This window comes from Oryzias melastigma, linkage group LG12 (genome assembly GCF_002922805.2).
Source record: "Oryzias melastigma strain HK-1 linkage group LG12, ASM292280v2, whole genome shotgun sequence".
NCBI lineage: Eukaryota > Metazoa > Chordata > Actinopteri > Beloniformes > Adrianichthyidae > Oryzias > Oryzias melastigma.
In genome coordinates, this window is record NC_050523.1 from 596,885 (window position 1) to 620,725 (window position 23,841).

The 23,841-nt window shown below is 46.7% G+C and overlaps 4 protein-coding genes across 5 annotated transcripts in view; 3 read left to right on the top strand and 1 right to left on the bottom strand.

The window, feature by feature from the left end:
* Nucleotides 1–3,230, top strand: part of npy8ar (neuropeptide Y receptor Y8a) — a 24,156-nt gene extending 20,926 nt beyond the window's left edge. For both annotated transcript variants that reach the window (XM_024298943.2, XM_024298944.2), the window contains exons 4-5: nt 306–452; nt 533–3,230. In XM_024298943.2, the coding sequence (XP_024154711.1) occupies nt 306–452; nt 533–974 (589 nt within the window). In that variant the 3' untranslated portion in view covers nt 975–3,230. The remainder of the gene's footprint in view (nt 1–305; nt 453–532) is intronic.
* A 3,793-nt stretch (nt 3,231–7,023) lies between these two features.
* actr1 (actin related protein 1, centractin) lies at nt 7,024–12,666 on the bottom strand. The gene is made up of 11 exons (XM_024298946.2): nt 12,455–12,666; nt 11,046–11,110; nt 10,148–10,223; nt 9,779–9,904; nt 9,586–9,710; nt 8,682–8,898; nt 8,522–8,614; nt 8,274–8,448; nt 8,145–8,206; nt 8,034–8,074; nt 7,024–7,923 (listed from the first exon to the last, which is right to left on the bottom strand). Exons 1-11 carry the CDS (start codon nt 12,500–12,502, stop codon nt 7,821–7,823), a joined length of 1,131 nt encoding a protein of 376 aa, XP_024154714.1. The 5' UTR covers nt 12,503–12,666; the 3' UTR covers nt 7,024–7,820.
* Nucleotides 12,667–13,573: 907 nt separating this feature from the next.
* march5l (membrane-associated ring finger (C3HC4) 5, like) lies at nt 13,574–18,090 on the top strand. Its single transcript, XM_024298948.2, has 8 exons — nt 13,574–13,709; nt 14,146–14,358; nt 14,593–14,671; nt 15,025–15,227; nt 15,979–16,109; nt 16,181–16,352; nt 16,416–16,576; nt 17,259–18,090. Exons 3-8 carry the CDS (start codon nt 14,643–14,645, stop codon nt 17,421–17,423), a joined length of 861 nt encoding a protein of 286 aa, XP_024154716.1. The 5' UTR covers nt 13,574–13,709; nt 14,146–14,358; nt 14,593–14,642; the 3' UTR covers nt 17,424–18,090.
* A 1,197-nt stretch (nt 18,091–19,287) lies between these two features.
* On the top strand, nt 19,288–23,554 carry kctd9b (potassium channel tetramerization domain containing 9b). Its single transcript, XM_024298947.2, has 12 exons — nt 19,288–19,471; nt 19,547–19,668; nt 19,742–19,785; nt 21,031–21,118; nt 21,209–21,267; nt 21,335–21,463; nt 21,535–21,602; nt 21,674–21,769; nt 21,996–22,145; nt 22,244–22,349; nt 22,436–22,569; nt 22,819–23,554. Exons 1-12 carry the CDS (start codon nt 19,424–19,426, stop codon nt 22,933–22,935), a joined length of 1,161 nt encoding a protein of 386 aa, XP_024154715.1. The 5' UTR covers nt 19,288–19,423; the 3' UTR covers nt 22,936–23,554.
* The last annotated feature ends 287 nt before the right edge of the window (nt 23,555–23,841 follow it).

A 23,841-nucleotide genomic window follows, 5' to 3' on the forward strand; every position in this document is an offset into this window, starting at 1 on the left:
TGGATGGATGGATGGATGAATGATGGATGGTGGATGATGGACGGATGATGGATGATGGATGAATGATCGATGAATGATGGATGGATGATGGATGGATGATGGATGGATGGATGATGGATGGATGATGGATGGATGGATGATGGATGGATGATGGATGGATGGATGATGGATGGTGGATGGATGATGGATGGTCAGATTGAATGACTTCAGAGTTGATGTGAAAAAGTGTGACATTGTTGCCACACACACTGTTTCACACAACACTCACACTTCTTGTTGTTGTGTTGTTGTTGTTGATCCCTCAGAGATCACCTGATCTGCATGGAGCTGTGGCCCTCAGACAAACACCGTCTGGCCTACACCACCTCCCTGCTGATCTTCCAGTACTGCCTGCCGCTGCTGCTGGTCCTGCTCTGCTACCTGCGGATCTTCCTGCGGCTGCGACGGCGCAGGTGTTTGCTCCGCCCCCCGGTGTACGCCCTCAGTGCTTCCTGTGGAGTGTCTGACCACGGTGTGTGCTTGTGCCGTTCAGGGACATGCTGGAGCGTAGCCGGAGGACGCGGGGGGCCCAGAGGATCAACGCCATGCTGCTCGCCATCGTGGTGGCCTTCGCCCTGTGCTGGCTCCCCCTCAACGTCTTCAACACCCTGTTCGACTGGCACCACCAGGCCCTGCCCGACTGCCAGCACGACGCCGTCTTCTCCGCCTGCCACCTGACGGCCATGGCGTCCACCTGCATCAACCCCGTGGTCTACGGCTTCCTCAACAGCAACTTCCAGCGCGAGCTGAGGACCACGCTGCAGCGCTGCCAGTGCGGCACGCGGCCCGGCGAGAGCTACGAGAGCTTCCCGCTGTCCACGGTGGGCAGCGAGGGCGTGACCAAAGCCACGTCGCTCAACAGGATCTGCGTCCCCTCCCCCCGGACTGAGACCAGCTCCTCCTTACTGACCAAAACCCTCCCCGCCAACGTCTGAGGGCGGGGCTTGTGGAGTCCTTTCATGACCTGGAGGTCACCAGAGTGGACATTCAGGAAGTGTCTGCGGTCCAGAAGGACCGTCACAGATGCAGAAGTTCTAAAACCAGAACCGAATGGACTCTGATGTTTCATCTGACAGGTGATGGAGTTCTGGAGGTCGTAGTCCTCGTGATGGTCGCTCCGGTCCAATGTCCTCAGTGCAGGATGGAGGATGAGAGAGAGACGGATGGAGGATGAGAGAGAGACTGATGGAGGATGAAGAACAGACTGATGGGAGTTCAGATCCTGATAACTGTGAATACATTAAATGATTCCAGAAAAGAAGTTTAACGCCTCGAAGAACCCAGAAAACGGAGGACTGTGTTTGTACTCATCCTTCCCAGAACCTGGAGCGGTTCTGCTGCAGTCGGACTCATCAACCAGAACTTTACATTCTAGTTACTGAGAATCCGTTCTAGACGAGCTCATTAGAATCATTTGGAAGTTGGTTCTGGACCGCCTCCATCATCAACTCTGTTATTCCAATCATGAGAAATGATCTCAAATCCAAATTCCCAGAATCTCAATTCAGTTCTTAACTTGAACCCCACTAAAACTTTATTTAAAACATTTTATTTTTCCCCCATTTTAATGAATTATTTAAAAACTGATTGTAGTTGGAAAATGTCCATTTATTTATTTATTTCCGGGTCACGAGCAGACGTGTGCTCCTCTCTCTCTCCAGCTTCCACGGCTTTAGGCGATTAGAAACTTGAAATATCACAGAATTACTACATTATTACAGTAGTAATTCTACAAAACAGAAAAACCGAGACTCACCTGAAGTTACCGACTGGATGTGATTATAAAGGAAATGTTACGGTGGAGTCGGGTGGATTATATAAGTTCACTTCCTCCCACTCCCTTTCAGGCCATCTATCTCTTGATGTCTAGTTATCCTGTGTTTGACACGTCTCTATGATGGTATTACACATTAATGTCCCTTTTATCTCTTGACTGATTGAAATAAACCATTTCTAATCTAATCTAATGTGTCAGCAGAGACAGCCTTAATGAAGACACAGAACACGATTGGGCCCAACCCGGAGCCCTGTGGGACTCCTGTCGCTCACCAGCGTTAAGCCGTTTGCTGGGTTTGGAGCATCGACTGTATCAGAGAACTGGACTGAGTGAATGTGCTGCCATCCATGGAAAAGGTTTATTCCCGTTAAATTAAATTGTTAAATCATTTGTTTTTTCATTTCTGATAAGGACGCCGCCATGTTGGAGCCAGACGTCAGTAAGCAGTGATTGTTCTGAGGCGTTTCTACGGCAACCACCCTCCCCAATCAGGAGGAGCTTGTTGGAAGAGGGTTTGACAGGAAAAGTTTCTGACTCTCTTGGGGTTGTTTTACCGTTAGCTGCAGGCAAAGACAGCGACGACAGCGCCACCCTCAGGCTGAAAGTATATTACAGCGTTTTGGAACACCATAGAGAATCATGGGAAACGGGTCAGAGGTTTGAACTAAACTCTGCGGCTTCAACAGCCATGGGGAGCCACAGGGTAACCTTTGGGGGCCCATGATCTAGATCTTGAACTACAGAAATAAATGTAAGGAGGATCATCAAGAAGATGTTAAAATGTTTATTCAGACCATCACAATGACTGTTCTCCAGGTGAACTCTGGCCCGGTTCACTGCAGTCAGAACCAGACGGACTTTAATCTGTTCCGGTCAGGGCTTGTGTTGGACAATAGCGCCCCCACATGAGCAGCTGTTGGAACAGGCTGTTCTGTTTTGGCTCAGTCTTTGGTTCTGAGAGGGCCCAAACCCAAATGGCGGTGGGGGGAGTGGGGCGTTATACACTTCTAAAACGGTCCCAAAAAGAAACCAACGGTTCTTAAAATTTGAATGACTTTCTTTAAATAAGAAAAAGAACTCTACCAACAGGTTTGGTAAAACAATTCTTCCTCAAACTACGTGATTTCATGGAATCGTTCTCGATTAGATTCATTTCTTGCGAGTGTTTTTACTTTCTGCAGATTTGAGTTTTTCTGACTCATCATCTTTTCTGCTCCAGGATTGAACCAGAGATCACCCACAATCCTTTGGGGTTTTTAACATTTGTTGTGTTTTGACCAGTTTTGCTGTAGCTGGAGCGTGTGTAGCATGCTAACGCTAAGACTACAGAATTCCTGAGCATAAATATTTTTTCCAGCAGCTGTTTTATCCAAACAAAAGTCAGAAGAACAATAAATGGATATTCTTCCTCTTCTTTGTGGATTCAGTTTGTGTTGAGCTGAAGTGATCTGATGATTTCTTTCTCCACCAACCCAGAATGACATATTACTGATAAACAAACTCCTCACGTTCCATAAAGTTCATCTTGTTCCATCAGTTTGACAGTTTGGTTTAATGAAGCGAAACCTTCAGATCTGTAAGAACCACAGAAGTTCATCGTCGTTCGTGCAGAAGTCTCTGATACAAACTGTAGTTCATAAGTAGAACTCTAGATTTCTCAGAAGAACTTTTAGAAACGGAAAACTTCAGATGTTTTTGCTGAAGTGTTTCTCCTGAGATAAAAAAGTGAAGTTCTGTCATTTCTGGCAGAAACTTTGAGGTGAAAGCTGATCCTGGGTCTGGTATGGGTCTGGACTGGATCTGGTCTGGATCTGGTCTGGGTCTGGTATGGGTCTGGTCTGAGTCTGGTCTGGATCTGGTCTGGGTCTGGTCTGGGTCTGGTCTGGATCTGGTCTGGATCTGGTCTGGGTCTGGTCTGGATCTGGTCTGGATCTGGTCTGGATCTGGTCTGGTCTGGATCTGGTCTGGATCTGGTCTGGGTCTGGATCTGGTCTGGTATAGTTCTGGTCTGGGTCTGGTCTGGGTCTGGTCTGGGTCCGTGGATGTTTTCTCTCCCTGTTCGATGCTGTAAACACGTCTGATGTCAGAAGAGCGTTCAGGAGGATGAACTTCAGCTCCTTCGTCCCGTTTTGGTCTGAATGTTCTGTAAAAAAGTGAAAGAAGAATCATCTGAGACACTGAAGTTCTGAAAGAACCTGTAAATCAAAGCTCCTCCTGGAACGTCTCCAGCAGAACCTGAATCCTTCAGAACAGAGGATAAAGAGATGATCCAGAATGAAAGAACCAGTTCTGCAGACGGTTCTGATCTTCTGATCAGTGAAACCTGAAGTCACATCTGAAGAAAGTATTCCAGCACAGAAAACAATCCGATCTGGAACAGACTGAAAAGTTTTCTTTTCCAACCCGTTTAATTGATCCAAACCCGTCCAGAACCGGACCCAGGGACTGAAACCCTCTGATCTGATCCTTCTGTGGTTTTGACGACAGTTTGTTGAACAGGAAGCTGTGAAGGAGGACGCCGAATTCTTCCTTTGAAATGCAAATGGAAACAGAAACGTTTCATTTCTGAGCAGACGCTGCGGTCCAGAGACCGGCTCCTCCGGTTCTGATGGGAGATTCACCGCCCCCCCACAGTCAGGGGGGGGTCTCTCTGGATTTTTACATCTTTGTTTGTGTCATGAACGGGGGGGGGGGTCCACACCTTCATAATGCTGGGCTACTTTGCATTTCCACTGTTGCCATGACAACTAGAGCCCCCAGAGAGCGAATGGATGTTACATCACAGGAACCTGCCCCCCCCCCCCTCCTATAATGTTTTAGTTCCTTTACCGTCTCTTCTCACAAACAACAATAGAAGAGAACAAGACTTCAAAATAAAACTTTTCTGTCCCTGGAGGTCCAGAGAGCGACTGCAGGAACAGGAACCGGTTCAGACCAGATCTACAGACGACAGACGCTCTTCACAGCTGAACTTCTGCAGCCTTCACAGTAAAAGAGTCTTTCTGGAGGATTCTTACTGACAGGATCCCAGCAGGAGCCAGAAAGTTTTATTTCTTTCAAAATAAAAGACTTCCTGTTCCACATCAGATCGTCTCAGTGTCGTATAGGTGGTGAAATGTCAGCAGTGATGACAAATAAACAAACACAACCATCATTTGTGCTGCATCTCAACCAGAAATTCATAAATCTAAATGAATAAATAAACCAGAGAAAACGAAGTGATCCTTATCATGTTTTTTAATTAAAATCCTTGATTTTGTATCCAAAAATAGAAACTGCCCTTTAGATGCTGGTTGAGTTTACTGACGTCAGATCGATTTTCTGTGGTCAACAGAACTCAAACATTTGTCAAAATGGTTCATTTTTGGTCAACTATGAGGCCAAACGGCTGTTGGAGGATTGTGGGTAATGTAGTCAGGATCCTGGAGGGACACATACTGTCCTTCAACTGTTTGACATGACTTTTATTTTGGTTTAATAAAGCTGAAATATGTCAGTTTTTCAGATTAAAACTCTTGAGCCTCAACGGAGGAGTTAAAGATCTGTATGCGGCTCCAGAACCGACCCTGGATGTTCAGGTCCTGCAGGTCCGGATCCAAACCTCAGATCTTCCTCTCTGGTTTCCAGATCTGGACAGGTGAACCTCTCAGGTGAGCTGGTCCTGCAGGAAGCTTCGTTCAGGTTGAGCTGAAGTCTCTCATCTGAGTGTAGCTTCAGACTCACATTTAGAGCTTCAGCCGATTGAAGCTGCAGGAAAGCCTCCGTGGGGCAGATTCACGGTTTCCTGGCGTTCGTTCTCGCCGTGACCTTCTCTCTCAGGTGTAGTGACGTTTCAGAAAGAGCTTCCTCACCTTCAAGTGTGAAAGTCGGCGTGTAGAACAGGCTCCGCCCCTCTGCAGCATCAGCAGCGCTCAGACACAGAAGTTGTTCCTCCGCTCATCTGAAGGGTTCTGATCTCTGAAGTTTTATCAAAGGACTAAAGATTATTGAAGCTAAAGTCAGTTTTGAGATCGAAATGTTCTGAATTGCAAACAAAATGTTGATTTTTAAGATTAAAACTTCATAACTTGTAAATTAAAATATTCAATATTTGCTTTCATAAAATATTTCTGCATTTGCAGAACAAACGTTTTTAGAAGCGTTGTGGCTCATCTCACTTTTATCCTATCTTTGATTTTGTTTCGTTTGATGTTCATGCCGTCAAACAGCCTGCTGATTGGTCTAAATTCTATCCAATCAAAGTCCTGTTTTTATCAAACTATTGTTAAAATACACACACACACATATATATATATAATTTGACTAAATAAAACATATATAAGTTTTATTTAGTCAAATTAGTGAATTATTGGCGGAGATTCACCAGAAACTGTAGAATAGATCTGTGTAATCAATGAATCCTGCAGAGCAAAAATGATTTTCTTTAAGATCTGTTAGTTAAAAAAAAGATGTAAAGCAAAATACTTTCTTCTGCTGCATGACACTGTCTTTAGATTAGATTAACATCAGTAGTTAGTGAGGAAAAGATGGTTTACCAAAGTAAACTTTATAAGCAGAAAAATGTCATTTTTAACTTTTAATCTTATTTTTCATAGTTTCTTATTTCTAAGAACTCATGTTTGCTTTTGGCCAAAGTTAAAAAAAACAATATATACCTGTAAAAAATATATATATTTTCAATGTTTTATTCATAAAAATACTATAGTTTGTTGATACAAATCTTAATCGTAATGTAACATCCGTCTGGACGGAGACGAGCTGAGATGGTTTTTCTGCTAAAGACAATTTAACTCGCTGGTCGCTGCCTAGGATTTTGAACATCAAAGATATGGTTAACGCAAGATGAGCCACAGCTGATCTACAAACATTTGTGTTGCAAACTCAAAAATATTATCTGAGGGCAAAAAAGTTTTTAAAAGCAAATATTAAATATTTTTATCTGCAATTTTTTTTCCTTAAAAATGTACTTTTTTTTTGCAATGTAGAAAAATGTTGGTGCGCTATGGCGGCACAAAACAAACTGCAGCAGCTCCCCCTGCTGGATCAGACCGGAGCAGCAGCCGGTCAAACCCAGACACTGAAGGAACGTGGGGGGGGGCATGAAGTATGCAGAGAAATCCTATGAACAAAGGGAAGCATGGCAGTGAGACCATCATAGCGTGGGTCAGGACCCCCCTCCCCACCCAGAGAAAAACCACAACGGGACGTCGGCGCAGCAGCCATTAACTTATTTATTATACTGAATTTACGAAAAGTAAAAGCAAACACTTGAAGAAAGTTTTGTACATTTTCCGTCACGTGGTTTCCGACTGTACACGAGGCCTTCTGCTCTTCTGCCGGCTTCAGGTTCTCTAAAAAACACCCGGAGACGACGCGGACGCCCCGGCGCCGGGTAAGGCGGGCGTGGATGACCCCTTCACTGCTGCTGGGAAATCAGAAGACTGACGGGGAGATGGAGGGGGGGTCATGGGCTGTGTCTCAAACGCTGCAAAAATCAACCCAGCTTCTACCTGTGGGGGCGGAGCCAAACCCTGGAGAATTTTCTGTTTGTGCTGCCGGACAGGAAATGATGTCACAGATTTGTTTGTTTTTCTTTAAGTTTGAAATCAAAGACGAAAAACAGAATTCTACACACGCTCTATGAGTCAGATCAAAGGCAGTGGGGCGGGGCTTGGCGGGGGCGGGCCCCCATGAATGATGATGATGGTGGATAATACAGTGAGGCCTTCATCGTCGGCTCCGAGCAGAAACAGGAGAAGCTACGGACAAACAGGAACCGTTGTGAAGCCAGGGTCTGGAATGGAAACGTTCTGACAGTGACCCCGCTTCAGGAGTCCACGCCCCCAGAACCCCCGACCGCATGTGATGGTGTGTGGGGGAGGGGGGTCACCATGGAAAGCAGCACACCAACATGCGGCTGAGAGGCTGAAGACGAGGCCCTCCAGCAGCGTGGCGGGGGCGTCTGGGGGCGGGGCGTCTGCACGGCGCCGGACCCCTGCCGCTCTTAGAAGGTCTTCCTGTGGATGGCACGCGCTCTGTCCTCATCGTACTCCCGCTTGGACACCCACATCTTCTTGAAGGTGTCCAGAGACGCCAGGATGGAGCCGCTGCGAGGGGGGGGCAGAGCGTTACCTTCAGACACCAACCCCCCGACCCCTCCCCCACACCGCCATCTCCATCAAAAATGAGATCACAGAACGCCACAGGTTGGTCTTACCCGATCCACGTGGAGTACAGCCGCTCCTGGGGGGCCGAGATCTGGGGGGGCAAGCAGAGGGGAGTCAGAGCTCTGTCTGTGGGCGGAGCTTGAAGCTGCCTAAGAACTCACCTTGATCTTCACGTCTTTAGGGGCCAGCTTCTTCACCTCGGTGAGTAACCGCTCGCCGAACCCTGAGAGACACGCGGTCAGACGGCTGACCTCCAAATGTTCAGAAGACCTTCAAAATAAAGCGCCGACCTTTGATGAGCGTGGAGCCGCCGCACAGCACGATGGTGGAGAAGAGCGTGCGCCGCAGGTCCATGTCCGACTTCTGGATGGCGTAGGCCAGAACCTCGTGGATCCCCGAGCTCTCCTCTCCAATCAGGTCGGGTCGGAACAGCAGCTCCGGCGCACGGAACCTGGCGGGTCCGATCTGAGCAGAGACAGGAGGGGCGGGGTCAGCGTTCCTGCTGGCGGTAGGCCGGGGGGGCGGGGTCTGCACTCACGTTTAAAGTGCTCCCGTCCGGCAGGACGTACTGGGCCTTCTCCGTCTCCAGGGTCTCGTCCTTCTGGGGGTTCAGGGACAGGTAGCAGGCTCTCTGCGGAAAGCTCAGGTCAGACCTCCTGCAGCTGGATCAGCGCCCGCCTGAGGCCCCGCCCCCTCACCTCTTTGACGGTGCGGACCACCTCGAACTCGGCGGACGTGTTGAAGTTGTAGCCCTCTTTGCGCAGCAGCAGGCGGAGGTAGCGCGACACGTCTCTGCCGGCGATGTCCACGCGCATGATGGAGTGAGGGATGGCGAAGCCTTCGTAGATGGGAACCACGTGGGTGACGCCGTCGCCAGAGTCCAGCACCACGCCGGTGGTCCGCCCGGTGGCGTACCTGTAGGGGGCGGAGCGTCCACATGACAGACTTCATCTCAAAGAAAGCCGGTTTGAGACATTAATGCTACCGAGTTTAGCGACTACTTTAGCACCATGCTAACGTTTTGGCTAATTTGACTTCTACTGGGTTTTTTAGGCTAATTCTGTTAAGCTAACATTCTAGTAACATGTGATCTTGTTTACCTAAGGTGACATCTACGGAGGTTTTTTGGAATAATAATAATTAGGACTCAAGCTAATATTTTAGCAGCATGCTAACGTTTTTGGCTAATTTAGTGTCTACTGAAGTTTTTGGGCAATATTTTAGTAATGCATTAATTTTTTTGGCTAATTTGACATCTACAGAGGTTTTTTCGAATAATTTGGAGTTAAGCTAATATTTAGCAATGTTGCGTTTATTCGTGAAATTCTTTAAATACTTTGTGAACTTTCTGAAAATTATGCAAATTTTGTATCAAAGTTCGAAACGTTCATGACTTAATTCAGCAATTAAAATAAATGCCTTTAGCGTCTCCAGCAAACAGCTTCAGAGATCACATTCAGGTAATGAAACTTTTCTCGTTTAGGTTTTGGTTTCTTCTACATGAAGCCTCTTATTTTTATTTCTGCCTGACGTCCGAGTTCCATCCGTGTGGCTGTCTGCCCCCTGCTGTCTGCAGAGCGGTAAAAGGGGGCGGAGTCTTACAGGCTAAGCACGGCCTGCATGGAGATGAAGAGGGCGGGAACGTTGAAGGTCTCGAAGAAGATCTCTGCAGCCTTCTCTCTGTTCTTGCTGGGGTTGAGCGGCGCCTCGGTCAGCAGCACAGGATGCTGCACGGGAAACACACGCCGTTACTGAGCATGCTCACTGCGTCCCCTGGCCCTGGAGCGCGGCTCACCTCCTCGGAGAAAGTCTGCAGCTGCTCCTTGGAGTAGACGTACTGCCAGATCCTCTCCATGTCGTTCCAGTCCTTCACGATGCCGTGCTCCATGGGGTAGCGCACCGACAGCAGGCCGCGGTGCTCCTGACACACAGCAGCCGGTTAGGAACCAACCCAAACCAGTTGCTGTCATTAAAACTTTTAAATAAAGATCTTTTTGAATCAAAAACATCAATTCTTTAGCTTGCTGCTAAACCAAACAGACATTCAGAAAACGTTCCTCCCCCAAAGCAACGAACAGCACAAACTTTGGTTTCATTGATAGTTTGATGGCTGATAAAAGGCAAACTTTCATTCAGAGACTCTTATTTTGAAAATCTCTGGTACCTCTGCTTTGGGTCCGATGAAGAGGTCTCCCTCCAGGGCCCCCGCCATCACGCGCACATGCTTGGGACGTCCCACACTGCAGGCAAACCGCGATTCAGGAACAGAGCAAACATTTCTGAGGAAGTCACCACTTCTGCCTCCATGAGTGTGTTTGTGTTGGTACAATAGTGCATGTGTGTGTGTGTGTGTGGGGGGGGGGGTGCGTGGGGGTGTGCGTGGGTGTGTGTGTGGGTGTGTGTGTGCATGGGTGTGTGTGTGTGCGTGTGTGCATGGGTGCGTGTGTGTGTGTGTGTGTGTGGAAGGGACTGACTGTGAAGCCCTTTGAGCTTAATGACAGTATAAAAGCACTGCATAACCATCGACAGTATCAGAGAACTGGATCGAGTGAGAGTGACCACACCCCCAAAACAGAAAATAGTTTACTTCTGGTTCCAACCAAATTAAGTCGATTCAATCAACATTTTTCACCAGACAGGCGCCGCCATGTTGGAGCCAGTCGTTGACAGAGAGCAGTGATTGGTCCGGGTCGGTCTGGGTTGTGGTTTCTATGGCAACCACTCTCACCAATCAGGACTGAGGATGTTGGAAGGCCACGCCCCTTCCACTTGATAGTGGGCTACACAAAATCTGTCAAACGTTTTGAATGTTGGATGTGGGGACCAGCAGGCTCCGCCTACTTTTATTGAGGAATCTGATTGGTTAGTTTATAACTTGAACTTCAGAAAAAAATGATGTTAAAAAGTATCAGAACCAGAATGTTTATTCTGACAGAACGACTGATCATTTCTCTATAGAAGTCTATGGAATTTTGAGGGTACTTCCTGTTTGGAACGCCAGGAGGGAGGAGTCAGGTCAGTTCTCGGATACAGGTAAAACACAGACAAGGGGCGGGACTTACTAGTTAGGGAAACAGTATTTGGGGATCTGGTCACCAGCAAAACCAGCCTTGATGACTCCTGAACCCTGAGGACAGAAGAAACGCCAAAGATCAGAGAACTGAGAGCGTCTCATGCAAACACGCGCACGTGTGTCGGTTCATCCTCTCACAGGTGTGTTACATTTGTCAGATCCACACATGTACACAAACATCTGTACGTTTATCAGAAACGTGCAGAATCATTTTTGTGCTTTTGAAAAATCCGTCGCTGCAAAAATGGCTTTTTTGGGACCTCAGAACAACACATAAACAAACACAGATGTTTTCAGGTCCTCAGAACGACACATAAACAAACACAGATGTTTTCAGGTCCTCAGAACGACACATAAACAAATACCAATGTTTTTTTTTTCCAGTCCTCACAAAGTTAGGTTACAGACTTTTACTCCATTCTCTTGTTTTCTATCGTCTACATGAGAATCGACTGTCATGAACTGTGAGAAGAACATCACAGCAGACCAGATCTCTGTGGATCATCTTGAGTAGGACCAGATCTCCTGAATGTTAGAGGAGTAACGAGCCCCTCAGCGTCTCTGTCTGGTTCTCTGATTTGACATTTGAGAACACACACAGATGCGCACACACACAGTCATGAGATCCGGCCTGAAGACAAGAACAGACACTCCCTCTGTTCTCTTGGTTCTGATCCTGATGATTACAGTTTTGGACCTTGGTCCCTCGCCCCCTTTAATTCTGATGCTTCCATAACTCTCATCAGGGGTTCTGGTCCAAAGTTGGAAGAACTTGCTGAAAGTTTGCTGGGTGTTTTTTTTTCAGCTTAGCTTCCTCTGAACTCGATCTCTGCACTAAAACACAGAAAGTCCAGACAAATCGTGTGTGTGTGTGTGTGGGGGGGGGGGGTCCAGACTCTGGACCTCAAAGCGGTTTGTGCTGAAGTTCGGCAGCAGGTGAGGTCCGCCTGCAGGTGAAGTTCTGCAGGTGAGGTCCGCCTGCAGCAGCGTCAGACTCGGTCTCCTACGTGTTTTTCTACGTCTGCCGTTCATTCCCGCGTGTCTCTGATTTCCCGCTGCAGCTCGTCCCGTTTACTGCACAGCTACAGGCTCATGATGAGCCTCCCGCCGCCGTGCTGAGCACCGATCACCACAGACCGACAGCGTCCAGACGTCTCGGCTAGCCACGTAGCATCGGAAGCTAGCCGGGAGGTCCCGTCCAGCTTGCGTGGCTCTTTACCCCGCAGAGACTGCGGTGCTCGTGCGGGCGCCGCGTTCAGCCGCGCTGTGTTTGACCCGCGAAGACACCTGCCGCGCGGGCCCGTGTGAGCGCGCGGGGACACAATGGTTACCGGGGGCTAGCAGCTAGCAGGCAGCGGCCTGGCTTTGGGTGTGGATGAATGACATCATCATACTCACATTATCGATGACCACCGGCTGGTTAGCTAGGATGTCATAGGACTCCATGACGGACTGGGCGATTCTGTCGAGTCTCTAGAGGTCCGCGCGCGTCTCGCTCGCTCGTCAGTGTTTTAATCATGAAAAGAGAAACGCCGTGTCACCGTGCAGTCCGTCCGCCGACTCGACGCCGCCGTTCCTCACTGCTGCTGCCGCTCCAAGAGGCTCCGCCCCCCAACCAAAACAACCACACATCCGCTTGGCTGCTGACAGGAACTGACCAATCAGAGAGCGGGATTGATAGACTGATGGAGTTTGGAGCCAATCGGATCGTTTGGTGGTCATGCGGACGCTGGAAATGAAAGCATGAAGAGTTCATCATCAGCTTCTTTATTTTTAATACATACATTGTTTTTGTTATTATTGATTGATTATTTTTACATTTTTACATGACATTAAACACACATCAACTACAGTTATAGTAAACTGAGTGTTGATTTTATGCTGCAACTGCAGCTGACGTTGAGTTTTAACTAAAGTATAAATGGTTATTTAACATCCGGACCCAAAAGGATCTGACCAAATATAATTTAGTTTGACAAATAAAAACAGGTTTCACCTCATTGCTGTCACTGTTATTACCGACACCCACAGATTTGGATTATTTGGTTTTCTCATTGTCATTTTTTATGTTGAATCTATTGATAATACAAGCTACATTTCATATCCGTAAATGCACATTTTCCTCCAAAAAAATAAATGAAAATCTAGAACACTTAAGACACGTAATTATTTGGAGTTTAAAGTATATGTGAATTCATTTTTTTAAATAATGTTTTTATTTTTTAATGTATTTAATTTCATACTATCATTGAGATAATATTCTATTAATAAGATATTACGGTTTATATTTGTTTGATTTGTTAATGTATATTTTTACATTGTACTTTGTACAAAATTAAATATTGTTTTACTTTTTTACAATTAATTAAATTAATTAAAACAATAATCGTTACAATAATAAAAAATAAATAGTAATAATGATGAATTAATAAATAATACAAATTAATACAAAAATTAAACATTTTTCCGTCTATATTATGATGGTTTACATTTCCCAGTTGCAGTGAACGCCGCACATTGCGTCACTGCCTTTGACCAATCGGAAAGCGTCTGAACGCCCAAAGAAGGCGGTACTTCCGCTACATTTCCGCGTGATCATAACAGGCAACCGTCGAGTGCTATTTTTACTACCTTTGGGGTTTTTTACCGGCTGGTAAGAAGTTACTTTATTATCATGATACGTGTGATTTTAAATGATATTTAAAGACGTTTGTTTGAGTTTGGCTGCTGGTTTTTAAAGTGTCGCGTGAGCTTCAATTTGGGTTTAAAGTTGAGCTAAGCTCACCTTGTTTACATGTCGGTTTAAGGACAGACATGAATCTGAAGAGAGTCTGATGTCCAAACAGACAATAATGTTTCACCAAAGTAGATAACAAATACATTAACAGACGTGAAATGTGTAAAATGTTTGTTTTTAATGTTTTAATCTGGGAAGTTTCAGCTTCACTTTCTGTTCCTTTGTTTGTCTGAAAGTTCGAGTTTGACCTTAAAATTCATGTCAGAAGTATTGAGGATCAGATATTTGTTTTTCCCTCAGATGAGTTTGAAACAAGAATGTCTCAATCTGTTTACTGTTTCCTCCCTCTCAGAACCTCCAGGCAAAGTCAGTAAAGTCAAGTTAGGACGAGTGGAGGAATCCAGCGGAAACGGAAGTACCTGCGTCCTCAGAGACTTCACCCACATCCGTTCAGTCTAAACGAGGATCGGGACGTTTCCCTCCATTCCCTCATTCTGCTCACAGTGGGGACGTCCTGCAGGATGTTCTGTTAGGACGTTATCAGGTGACACAACGACACGTTCAGGTGACAGAAGCTTCAGGTGCACCACAACCAAAAATCACAACAGTTTCCACCTCCGATCCTCGTGTTGTTTAATCATTTTCAGATTTGGAGTCACATTAAAGAGGTTTTGATCAGTTTGACTGAAGATATTTTAAACATTGTTTTTCTACATGCTGAGGAGCGTTTAGCCGATCTTCTCTCATGGTGGTTTTAGCGTCTGGTGCATCAGAATCCTGAATCTGAGTCTGTTTCCAGGTCCGGCTGGAGTCTGATGGTTCCTCCTTCCTGACAGCAGACGGATCGGCATGGCGCCGCCGGTTGAGAACACAGAAAAGTAAGCAGACGGTCTCTGGTAGCTTCGGTCCGGTCCGGTTCTCTTTGAGATTTAGTCCTGTTGGGATCCAGATCTAGTCTGATTTGATCCAGGTCTGATCCTGGTTCTGCTGGTGTGAAAGCAGACCAGAACTCTGGTTTGGACCAATCAGGACCTCCCAGAGAGCAGGGGTCTGCTGCAGATGAACTCTGGTACGGTTCACTTGAACACAGGTGGCCCAGAGGCAGAGTGGTCGTCCGCTTTCTGCTGGACCACATGAGGTTCCTGCTGAAGGGTTTTTGGGCTGGAGGTCCTGCTGACGGCCCGTCCCTGACGCTGGTCTCTCAGCGGTTCGTCTTCCTCTGTCTGTGCAGACACTGCTGGGTGTGTTTCGCCACGGAGCAGGACGACGTCTCCGCCGAGTGGGTGAGCCCCTGCAGGTGTAAAGGATGCACCAAGTGGATCCACCAGACGTGTCTGCAGCGCTGGCTGGACGAGAAGCAGAGGAGCAACGCCGCGGGAGGCGTCAGCTGTCCGCAGTGCGGCACGCAGTACCACATCGTCTTCCCCAAGATGGGTGAGGAGGAGCCGCCCCCCCGGCGCTCTAACAGGCGCTAAAGATTTGTTCATTTTGTTGTTCTGAAAAGACTGAAAGTCCTGTTTTTGTCATTTTAATATTTTTTTATTTTATACTATTTTATTATTATTTTATTATTTATTTATTAAGTGAAAAGACTCTTGTTTCATATTAAATTCATTTTTTTAAATAATTGGCTTATATTTTACTGAAAAGACTGAAAATCTTGTTTTTAAAGTTATTTTTTAATTTTAATCTTTAATTCTATTTGATTTATTTTTATATGTTTTTTTTTACATTTCTATTTTATGCATGTTTTATTATTTATTTTTCTTTAATGTTTCTTTCTGGATTCTGTGTTTCAGCAGAAAGTATCCAGTTACTGTAATAGATTACTTCGGTTCGGCAGCATGTTGAAGCTCCGATCCCGATCGGATCCGTTTCCAAAGCGTTCCCAGTCGTCTTTTCATAATAATCAATAATGATTTAGTTTTCTGCACCGTTCCAGACGCGTTTACATCGTGTCTCCACGACTCATTCCGTCCTCATTCATGCTGATGGGAATCCACTGATGTAACCACAGCCTGAGGCGTGACCTTTAACCTCTGACCCCCAGTTCAGAGAAATGTTCCGGTCCGGAGCTGCAGGAGGAAATCCAGATTTCAGATGAAGAGTCTGATCTGATTTGTGAACCAGATTGTCTGTGACGTTACAGAGTTTAATGGAGTTCTGGGGGCGTGGCTCTCCTCAGGTCCGCTGGTGTTCTTCCTGCAGCAGGTGGACAGAGCTCTGTCCCGGGTCAGTCCCTTCGCCGCCGTGGGCGTTCTGGTCGGGACGGCGTACTGGTCCGCGGTGACTTACGGCGCCGTGACGGTCATGCAGGTATGTGGAGGTGATGGAGAGCGTCATCCTGCGGCGCCGCTCCTCCCTCACCTCCCTGCTGCCCCCTACAGGTGGTGGGACATAAGAAGGGTCTGTATGTGATGGAGCGGGCCGACCCGCTGGTTCTGCTCATGGGCCTGCCCACCATCCCGGTGCTGCTGGTTCTGGGAAAGATGATCCGCTGGGAGGACTCCGTGGTGCGGCTGTGGCAGCGGTTCTGCAGCAGACCGGACCTCCACTCAGGTAAATAATCCTGGTTCTGAAGAACCGAGGCCCGCAGAGTCTGACAGTCTGACGTCTCCTCAGGCTGCAGAGTTTTCCCGTCTCGGGCCGACAGACCCGGTCCAGAGGATCACATGTCCGTGTCCAGAACTCTGTGCGGGGCGCTCATCTTCCCGTCCGTCGCCAGCCTGGTGGGGCGGCTGCTGTTCCGGCGCGTTTCCTCCAACCTGCAGAGAACCATCCTGGTGAGAATTCCTCTGGAGCTTCTGCAGGTCCGATCGGGAGAAAGTTCTGATCACAAACACCTTCTGAGGACTTCCTGTCTGCTGGGCACGCTCAGTGAGGACTTCCTGTCTACTGAGCATGCTCAGTGAGGACTTCCTGTCTGCTGGGCACGCTCAGTGAGGACTTCCTGTCTACTGAGCATGCTCAGTCCAGACAAACCAAACCTTTTTAGAGCAAAGATCTGAAAGTGAATCTTAAACTTAGAGAGTTTAGGTCCAGATCAGAAGTTTGTTGGAGTTAAAACTCGAATCTGGATTCTTTAATTATTTAATTAAATGATGTTAAAATAAATCCGTTTTAAAACATCAAAACTGACAGACCAGAGTTATGCTTTATTTTTTTAATTACTGATATTTGTTTACTTAGAAAAAATAACTTTTTACAATCATTCTAGAAATTAATGTTTAAAAATCATGTCATAAAATACTTAAAGTATAACATGTTTAACTTTTAAAGATTTTGAACTTTGTGTTTTTATATTTCTGCATTTAAAATCTGATTTTGTTTTTAATAATTTAAATGCAAAAACAAACAAACAAACAAACATGTCTCCTGTGTTGTTTTCCAGCAGAACTTCCAGTTTTGTTTCCTGTTTGAGCTTCAGCTTCGTCATGAAACCTTCTGACCTTCGTGTTTCCTCAGGGGGGCATCGCCTTCGTGCTCATCAAGGGGGGGCTGAAGGTGTACTACAGACAGCAGCAGTTCGTCGGTCAGACCAGCAGACAAATCCTCAACTATCCAGACGGACACGCCGGCGAGCGGGCCGCTCAGGGCGGGGCCCACACGGAGGACGGCGGCAATGAGTGACTCCGTCTACAGCTGGGGGGCGTTTAGGGCGGAGTCAAGAAAATCTGCTGTGGGTCTTCTCCTCCCCCATGTTCCCTCATCAGAGGTGCCTTCTGGGAGTTTTCTGAGAGGCAGGAAGACGCGGCGGTCAAAGATGGAGGCTGCTGAGCCAATCGCTGAAGGGTCGCCGTCCAAAGAAGTTTCTGCGGAGAAAATATTCTAAAACAGCAGAAATGTGCAAAGATAATCTATAAAAACATGATTATTCTGTTGTACAAATAAGGAGTTTGATTGAATTTTTGGTGATTATTCAGGAAATCCTCATTCATCTGTAGAAGAGATGAGATGTATTCCGATCAGTTTAACATTTCTTATTCTTAAAAAGGGCTTGAATTCTGTACTTTTTAAGGCCTTAAAATGCTGTATTGTTTGGAGTGAACAAGCGGCTGCAGTTTCCTGTTTGTTCTCACCCATCAGTTCTTCTTCCTCCATCATGAGGCGTCACTCATGAAGTCCAGCTGCTGAAAACAGAAACTGAAGCTTAATGCTGATCAGGTTTTTTCTCTTTGGGGTTTGTGGGTTGAAGTGTGTAATTTATTTGACATTAGAATTATTTTGTGAAAACAAGAAGCTCCTGAAAAGGTGAAACTTGTGCTTCAAAATAAAGACCTACATATTCTTGAACTGATAGATATCTTTGTTCGTCATTGTCTCAGGTACAATGAAATATTTTAAAAATATAATCGTATATTAAACAATGTAAAAATAATGCACATTTTTTAGGGTATATTTGCTTCATATGCAAAGATTTACAGTTTTAAAGATAAAAAAAATATTTTCTATTTAAAAATGTTTATCAAGTGATTTATTTTGTTTTTACAATAAATTTTTTGTAATATATAAAAAAATATATATTTTTAAAGACTCAAAAATAATATGTTATTGTTTATAAAGTGACTAAGAATTTAGATTTTTGAAGATTCAAAAAGAATATCAATTTTTATCTAAAAAATATTTGTAATATATCATATTTTTATTTTAAAAATTCAAAAATTATCCATCCATCTTCCAGACCGCTTCTTCCCTTTCGGGGTTGCGGGGTGCCGGAGCCTATCCCGGCTGCTGATGGGCGAAGGCGGGGTTCACCCTGGACAGGTCGCCAGTCTGTCTCAGGGCCTCAATCACACACACATCCACTCTCACATTCACACCTAGGGGCAATTCAGAGTCGCCAATTAACCTATGAAGCATGTTTTTGGACGGTGGGAGGAAGCCGGAGTCCCCGGTGAAAACCCACGCATGCACGGGGAGAACATACAAACTCCACACAGAAAGGTCCCAGCCGGGAGTCGAACCGGGGCCTTCTCGCTGTGAGGCAAGAGCGCTAACCACTTGCGCCACCGTGCAGCCCCTTCAAAAATTATATATTCATTATTTTAAAAATATTTTATAAAGAGATTCCTTTAATTTTATTAAAGGAAAAATATTTCTAATGTAAAATAAATATTTATATTTTTAAGATTCAAAAATATTTTGTTTTTTTTATATTTTATAGTGATTAAAAATATTTTTAATACATGAATATTTATATTTTTGAAGATTACAAAATAATATTTATTTTAAAAATATTTTATAAAGTGATTTTTTGCAAGAACAAGATTTTTAATATATAATATTAATATTTTTAAAGATTCAAAAATTACATAGTTTTTTTTACTTTTAATTTTTTTATGAAATGAGTCCTTTTTTATATGAAAAATATTTCAAATATAAAATAAGTATTTATATATTTAAAGATTAGCTTTACTTCAAACAATCGTCCAGTTAAATTATCAGGATATAGATCCCGCCCTCCCTCATTTGTCATTGGCTGTTGGGTTTCTGTTCGAGCCGCTGATTGGCTGACGCTCAGACCTCCGGGAGCGGTCAGTGCGGAGGGCGGAAGCGGAGCGTCGTTACCGAGAATCTGAGCGGGCTCGTGGCTAGACGCTCCGCCGGGCGGCGGTTCTTCCTCGTTCGCCATGAGAAGAGTCACGCTCTTCGTTAACGGGACCTCCACCAACGGAAAGGTGAGTCGACGAGCGTTACGGCGGGAACATGTCCGGTGTGAGGCTGTAGTCGGAGCGTCGGCCGCTCTCTTCCAGGTGGTGGCGCTGTTCGGGTCCATGGAGGACCTGCTGAGTACGGCCAGCTCCAAGCTGGGGGTCCGAGCCTCCAGCGTCTATAACGGGAACGGCGGCCTCATCGACGACGTGTCGCTCATCAGGTGAGCCGAACGTGTCCGCTCGTGCCCGGGGGGCGGGGCCTGGATGCTGAGGTAAACCTGTGTGTCTCTGCAGAGATGATGATGTGCTCTTCATCTCAGAGGAAGACTCCTGCGAAGGTAAGCAGACCGTCTACCTGCCTCAGGTGTTCAGTAGATCTTTTTAAACTATCGCGAGACTTCAAACGAGCCTTTGATCTTAGATTAAAGGTATTTACTTCATAAATTCGAGCCCTTGGAGTACTTTTTCTGCATCAAACTTTTACTCTTTCAGTAACAGCTTGATGCTGATAATCCAGGACTTTTACTTTGTTAGTTTGTTATTTGAATCGTTTTCATCATTTATTTCACAGGTAAACACAGTTCTATCATTGAGCTTTCTGCCTGCATACCTGTTCTCAGGTGTGCAGGAGGTCCTAATCTTAATTTATTTGGTGATCCGATCCAGATCATGAATCTAGATCAGCAATTCACAGATCCGACCGGAATTCTTACCGTTTACTATAGTCCTGAACGTCTTTTTACTGGAAATCTGAAATTTAAAATGATCTTTATTTAATTCCCATCATTTATTTAGAATAGGAGATCAGAATCAATCAAACAACTGAAACTCAAAGATTTAGACAGAAAGAAATGTATTTATCCCTTTAAACGACGTCCCTCTCCTGGTTAACTCCAGCAGGAAACAAAACCTAAACATCTGTGTTGATTTGGATCATTTAACAACAAATCCTGAAAATGTTCACTTCAGGGAGCGATGATTACGTTACCTGGAAGGTTTTTTTACTTCTCTACAACATTTCTAAATGTTGTGAATCAGTGAACTCAGACGTCACAAATATTCACACTCGAATTGTTGAGACCAGATCAAAGACATCCGAGTATCCGGATACTCGTTACAGCCGGAGTTTTCAACGAGTTCTTTCTACTTGAGTAATCATTCTCCAGGCGACTCTACAGCTGATTCACCGTGTGTGGATTCATTCTCTGATCTTCACTTTGAACTCTACAGAATGAAACGAGGATTCATGTTTCTGAATGAGGTTCTGCAGCAGGTTCTCCACCTGTTTACTCGTTCATGAGGATCATCAGAGGATCTTTTTGGTCCTGAAAGATTATTTTACTCATTTTAGGGGATTTTAGCTGAAAAAGGTTAAACTATTTGAATTATTACGTTTGAAAAATCACTAAAGGAAATATAATATTTAATCCATGAAAATGATCAAATCAGTATTTCTAAAATGAAACCTAAAAACATTTAAATGGAATCAATTCATCAACTGTTTGGATTTTTCATGAACTCCAGTTCTGTCCTGAGTCTTATTGTGAAAGGGTGTCTGATGACATCATCGGCTGGTTCTGCAGACCCCCAGGAGGACGGCGGATGGCGGGGTCAGACCCACACCGATTGGCTGACGCTGAACGTGGGGGGCCGCTGCTTCACCACCACCCGGTACGTGGCCCCGCCCACCCTGCCTCTTTTCTTTGGGGGGTGTCCTCCTTCATTCAGGTGCTCACCCCCCTCCCCCTTCCGTTTGCTCAGGAGCACGCTGGTCAGTAAGGAGCCGGAGAGCATGCTGGCACACATGTTCCGGGGCAAAGGTGACGCCCGTCTGCGCGGCGGCGGTCGGCGTGCGGCTGAAGGTGACGGTTCTGGTTTGTGCTGCAGATGTTTGGGCCAACAAGCGGGACGCTGCGGGGGCGTACCTGATCGACCGCAGCCCCGAGTACTTTGAGCCCATCCTGAATTACCTGCGGCACGGTCAGCTGATCATCAACGAGGGCATCAACCCTCTGGGTGAGGCAGAGGCCGGGGGAGGGGGGCGCTCAGTCACACGCCGGCTTCCTCACCCCCCCTGTCCTCCGCAGGAGTCCTGGAAGAGGCTCGCTTCTTCGGGATCGAGCAGCTGGCGGAGCAGCTGGAGACGCTCATCAAGGTCGGCAGGTGTTCTCCTCGCCCAGGTGTGTCCTGGTCCGACCTCCTCACAGCTTTGTTTCTCCCGATCAGTCCTGCCAGCCCCCCGACGACCACTCCCCCCTCACCCGGAAGGAGTTCATCCGCTTCCTGCTGGCGACCACCACCAAGTCGGAGCTGCGCTGTCAGGTACGGAGGTGTGCTGAAGGATCCTCTCCTTCATCCAGACGAGTGCAGATCGGATCAGATCCGTCAGGATCAGCCGATCACTCCAGATGAACCGTCTGGACTTCCTCTGAGATCCAGACGAAAAGCTGAAACTCGATCCAGCTTTGATGCCCGGTCTGTCCAGCAGGGGGAGCTCTGCTTTAACGTCTGTTACTGGACCCAGAGCTGACCCGGCTTTGTGTTCCAGGGCCTGAACTTCAGCGGAGCGGATCTGTCCCGTCTGGATCTACGCTACATCAACTTCAAGATGGCCAACCTGAGAGGAGCCAATCTGTCGCACGCCAACCTGAGCGGCGCCAACCTGGAGCGGGCCGACCTGTCCATGGCCTGCCTGGATGTGGGATGTCGTTCCTGTCCTGGTTTTTCCTGCTCCTCCGTCTAAGTGTGGTGGATTCTGACTGTGTGTGTGTGTGTGTGTGTGCGTGCACGTTGCAGTCGGCGAACCTGCAGGGCGTGAAGATGCTGTGCACCAACGCCGAGGGCGCGTCGCTGCGAGGCTGCAACTTCGAGGATCCTGCAGGAATCAAAGCCAACCTGGAAGGTGGAGCAGCTCCTCAGGTGTTTACAGAAGCTGCTGATGTTGTTGTTTACTCACGTGCGCGTGCTTGTGTGTGTGCATGTGAGCAGGCGCTAACCTGAAGGGCGTGGACATGGAGGGGAGTCAGATGACGGGAATCAACCTGCGAGTCGCCACACTGAAAAACGCCAAACTGAAGAACTGCAACCTGAGAGGAGCCACGCTGGCCGGGACCGACCTGGAGGTAAACGTGCACGCACACCTGCATCGTTGCCGTGGTTACAGTCATCTGACTACTGTAGGATTCAGGTTTTCGCCGTAAATAAAAGCTGCAGCTGATCTAAATGTGAGGAAACACACCTGTGGATACGTTACAGCGTTACAGTCAGGAGGTTATGAAACCCCGACCGCCGCAAAGGCTGATGGGAAAGAAAGCCTTCCTCTCTGGTGGATCCTGAAGAGAAGCCTCAGAACTTCCTGCTTTCCTCCGCAGAACTGCGACCTGTCCGGCTGTGACCTGCAGGAAGCCAACCTGAGAGGCTCCAACGTGAAGGGCGCCATCTTTGAGGAGATGCTGACGCCGCTGCACATGTCGCAAAGCGTCCGGTGAAGCGAAGCCCGCCCGAGTGAACGCCAAACCGCCACGCGCAGCGCCGACCCCTCCATCGAAGCATCAGATCCTGATTGCTCTTTTTTTATTGTGAAAAGCTGTGCTTTTATTTTGAATGTCAGAAACCCGTTTTATCTTCCATCTTGTTTGGCTTTGGCGGCGTCTGCTGAGTCACTGGTTGCTATGGTGATTGCCGCCTGTTCCTCCATGGACAGGTGGGGTGGAGCCTACATTTTATTTTGAAATAATTATTTATGTTCATGTAAACATGAGTAATTATTGACGAGTTTATCCTCGAAGTCCTTTGGAAGTTCTGGTTCTGGTGTAGTGAAACTTTCCAGAAGAGATTCTGATGGAGACGCCGTGTGACGGCGAGTGTTTGTGGAGGCCGCCGCATGATCCCGCCTCAGCTCACACCTGGAGGATCGGATGACGGTCCGGGTTTTTCCGGAACACATCGGGTCTGCTGCGGACCGGAGAACAGCTGCTTCATTTTCACACATTAAACGTTGAATAAAAACAAAATGGTTTGCATGGATTTCAAAATAAAAGTGTTTCTGAGTCCAGCAGACGAGTCCCGCTCTGAACCCTTCACAATAAAAGGATCATAAATGTGTCACTCTGGTTTCCCTCAGTTCCTGTAGAGGTTCTGCTCCTCATCAGAACCGTCGGTTTCCTCTGTGGTCTGGACCTCCACATTTCCCGGTCCGGTAGCTGGTTCAGCAGCTGACACTGTTGACATCCGCGGTGCGTTCAGGAGCCTCGCTTTGAGCGCCAGGAAGCAGCTGCTGTGTTTACGCTGGTTAATGAGGCCGTGGGCGGAGGGCCCTGATTGGTGGTTAGTGGTCAGGAGGTAACGTCTAATACAGTCATGGTCTTGGAGCAGAACCATCTCAGCTGTCGGAG

What these genes read in the sequence shown, in the direction of transcription:
- actr1 (XM_024298946.2), bottom strand. Translation starts at nt 12,502, where the DNA reads ATGGAGTCCTATGACATCCTAGCTAACCAGCCGGTGGTCATCGATAAT. An exon ending in AAATACTGTTTCCCTAACTA is followed by an intron (nt 10,224 to 11,045) that starts GTAAGTCCCGCC and finishes GTTTGCCTGCAG; the next exon opens with TGTGGGACGTCCCAAGCATG. An exon ending in CTGTACTCCACGTGGATCGG is followed by an intron (nt 7,924 to 8,033) that starts GTAAGACCAACC and finishes CCCCCCTCGCAG; the next exon opens with CGGCTCCATCCTGGCGTCTC.
- march5l (XM_024298948.2), top strand. Translation starts at nt 14,643, where the DNA reads ATGGCGCCGCCGGTTGAGAACACAGAAAA. An exon ending in CCGGTTGAGAACACAGAAAA is followed by an intron (nt 14,672 to 15,024) that starts GTAAGCAGACGG and finishes CTGTCTGTGCAG; the next exon opens with ACACTGCTGGGTGTGTTTCG. An exon ending in CATCGTCTTCCCCAAGATGG is followed by an intron (nt 15,228 to 15,978) that starts GTGAGGAGGAGC and finishes GGCTCTCCTCAG; the next exon opens with GTCCGCTGGTGTTCTTCCTG.
- kctd9b (XM_024298947.2), top strand. Translation starts at nt 19,424, where the DNA reads ATGAGAAGAGTCACGCTCTTCGTTAACGGGACCTCCACCAACGGAAAG. An exon ending in CGCTGCTTCACCACCACCCG is followed by an intron (nt 21,119 to 21,208) that starts GTACGTGGCCCC and finishes CCGTTTGCTCAG; the next exon opens with GAGCACGCTGGTCAGTAAGG. An exon ending in TGTCCATGGCCTGCCTGGAT is followed by an intron (nt 22,146 to 22,243) that starts GTGGGATGTCGT and finishes TGCACGTTGCAG; the next exon opens with TCGGCGAACCTGCAGGGCGT.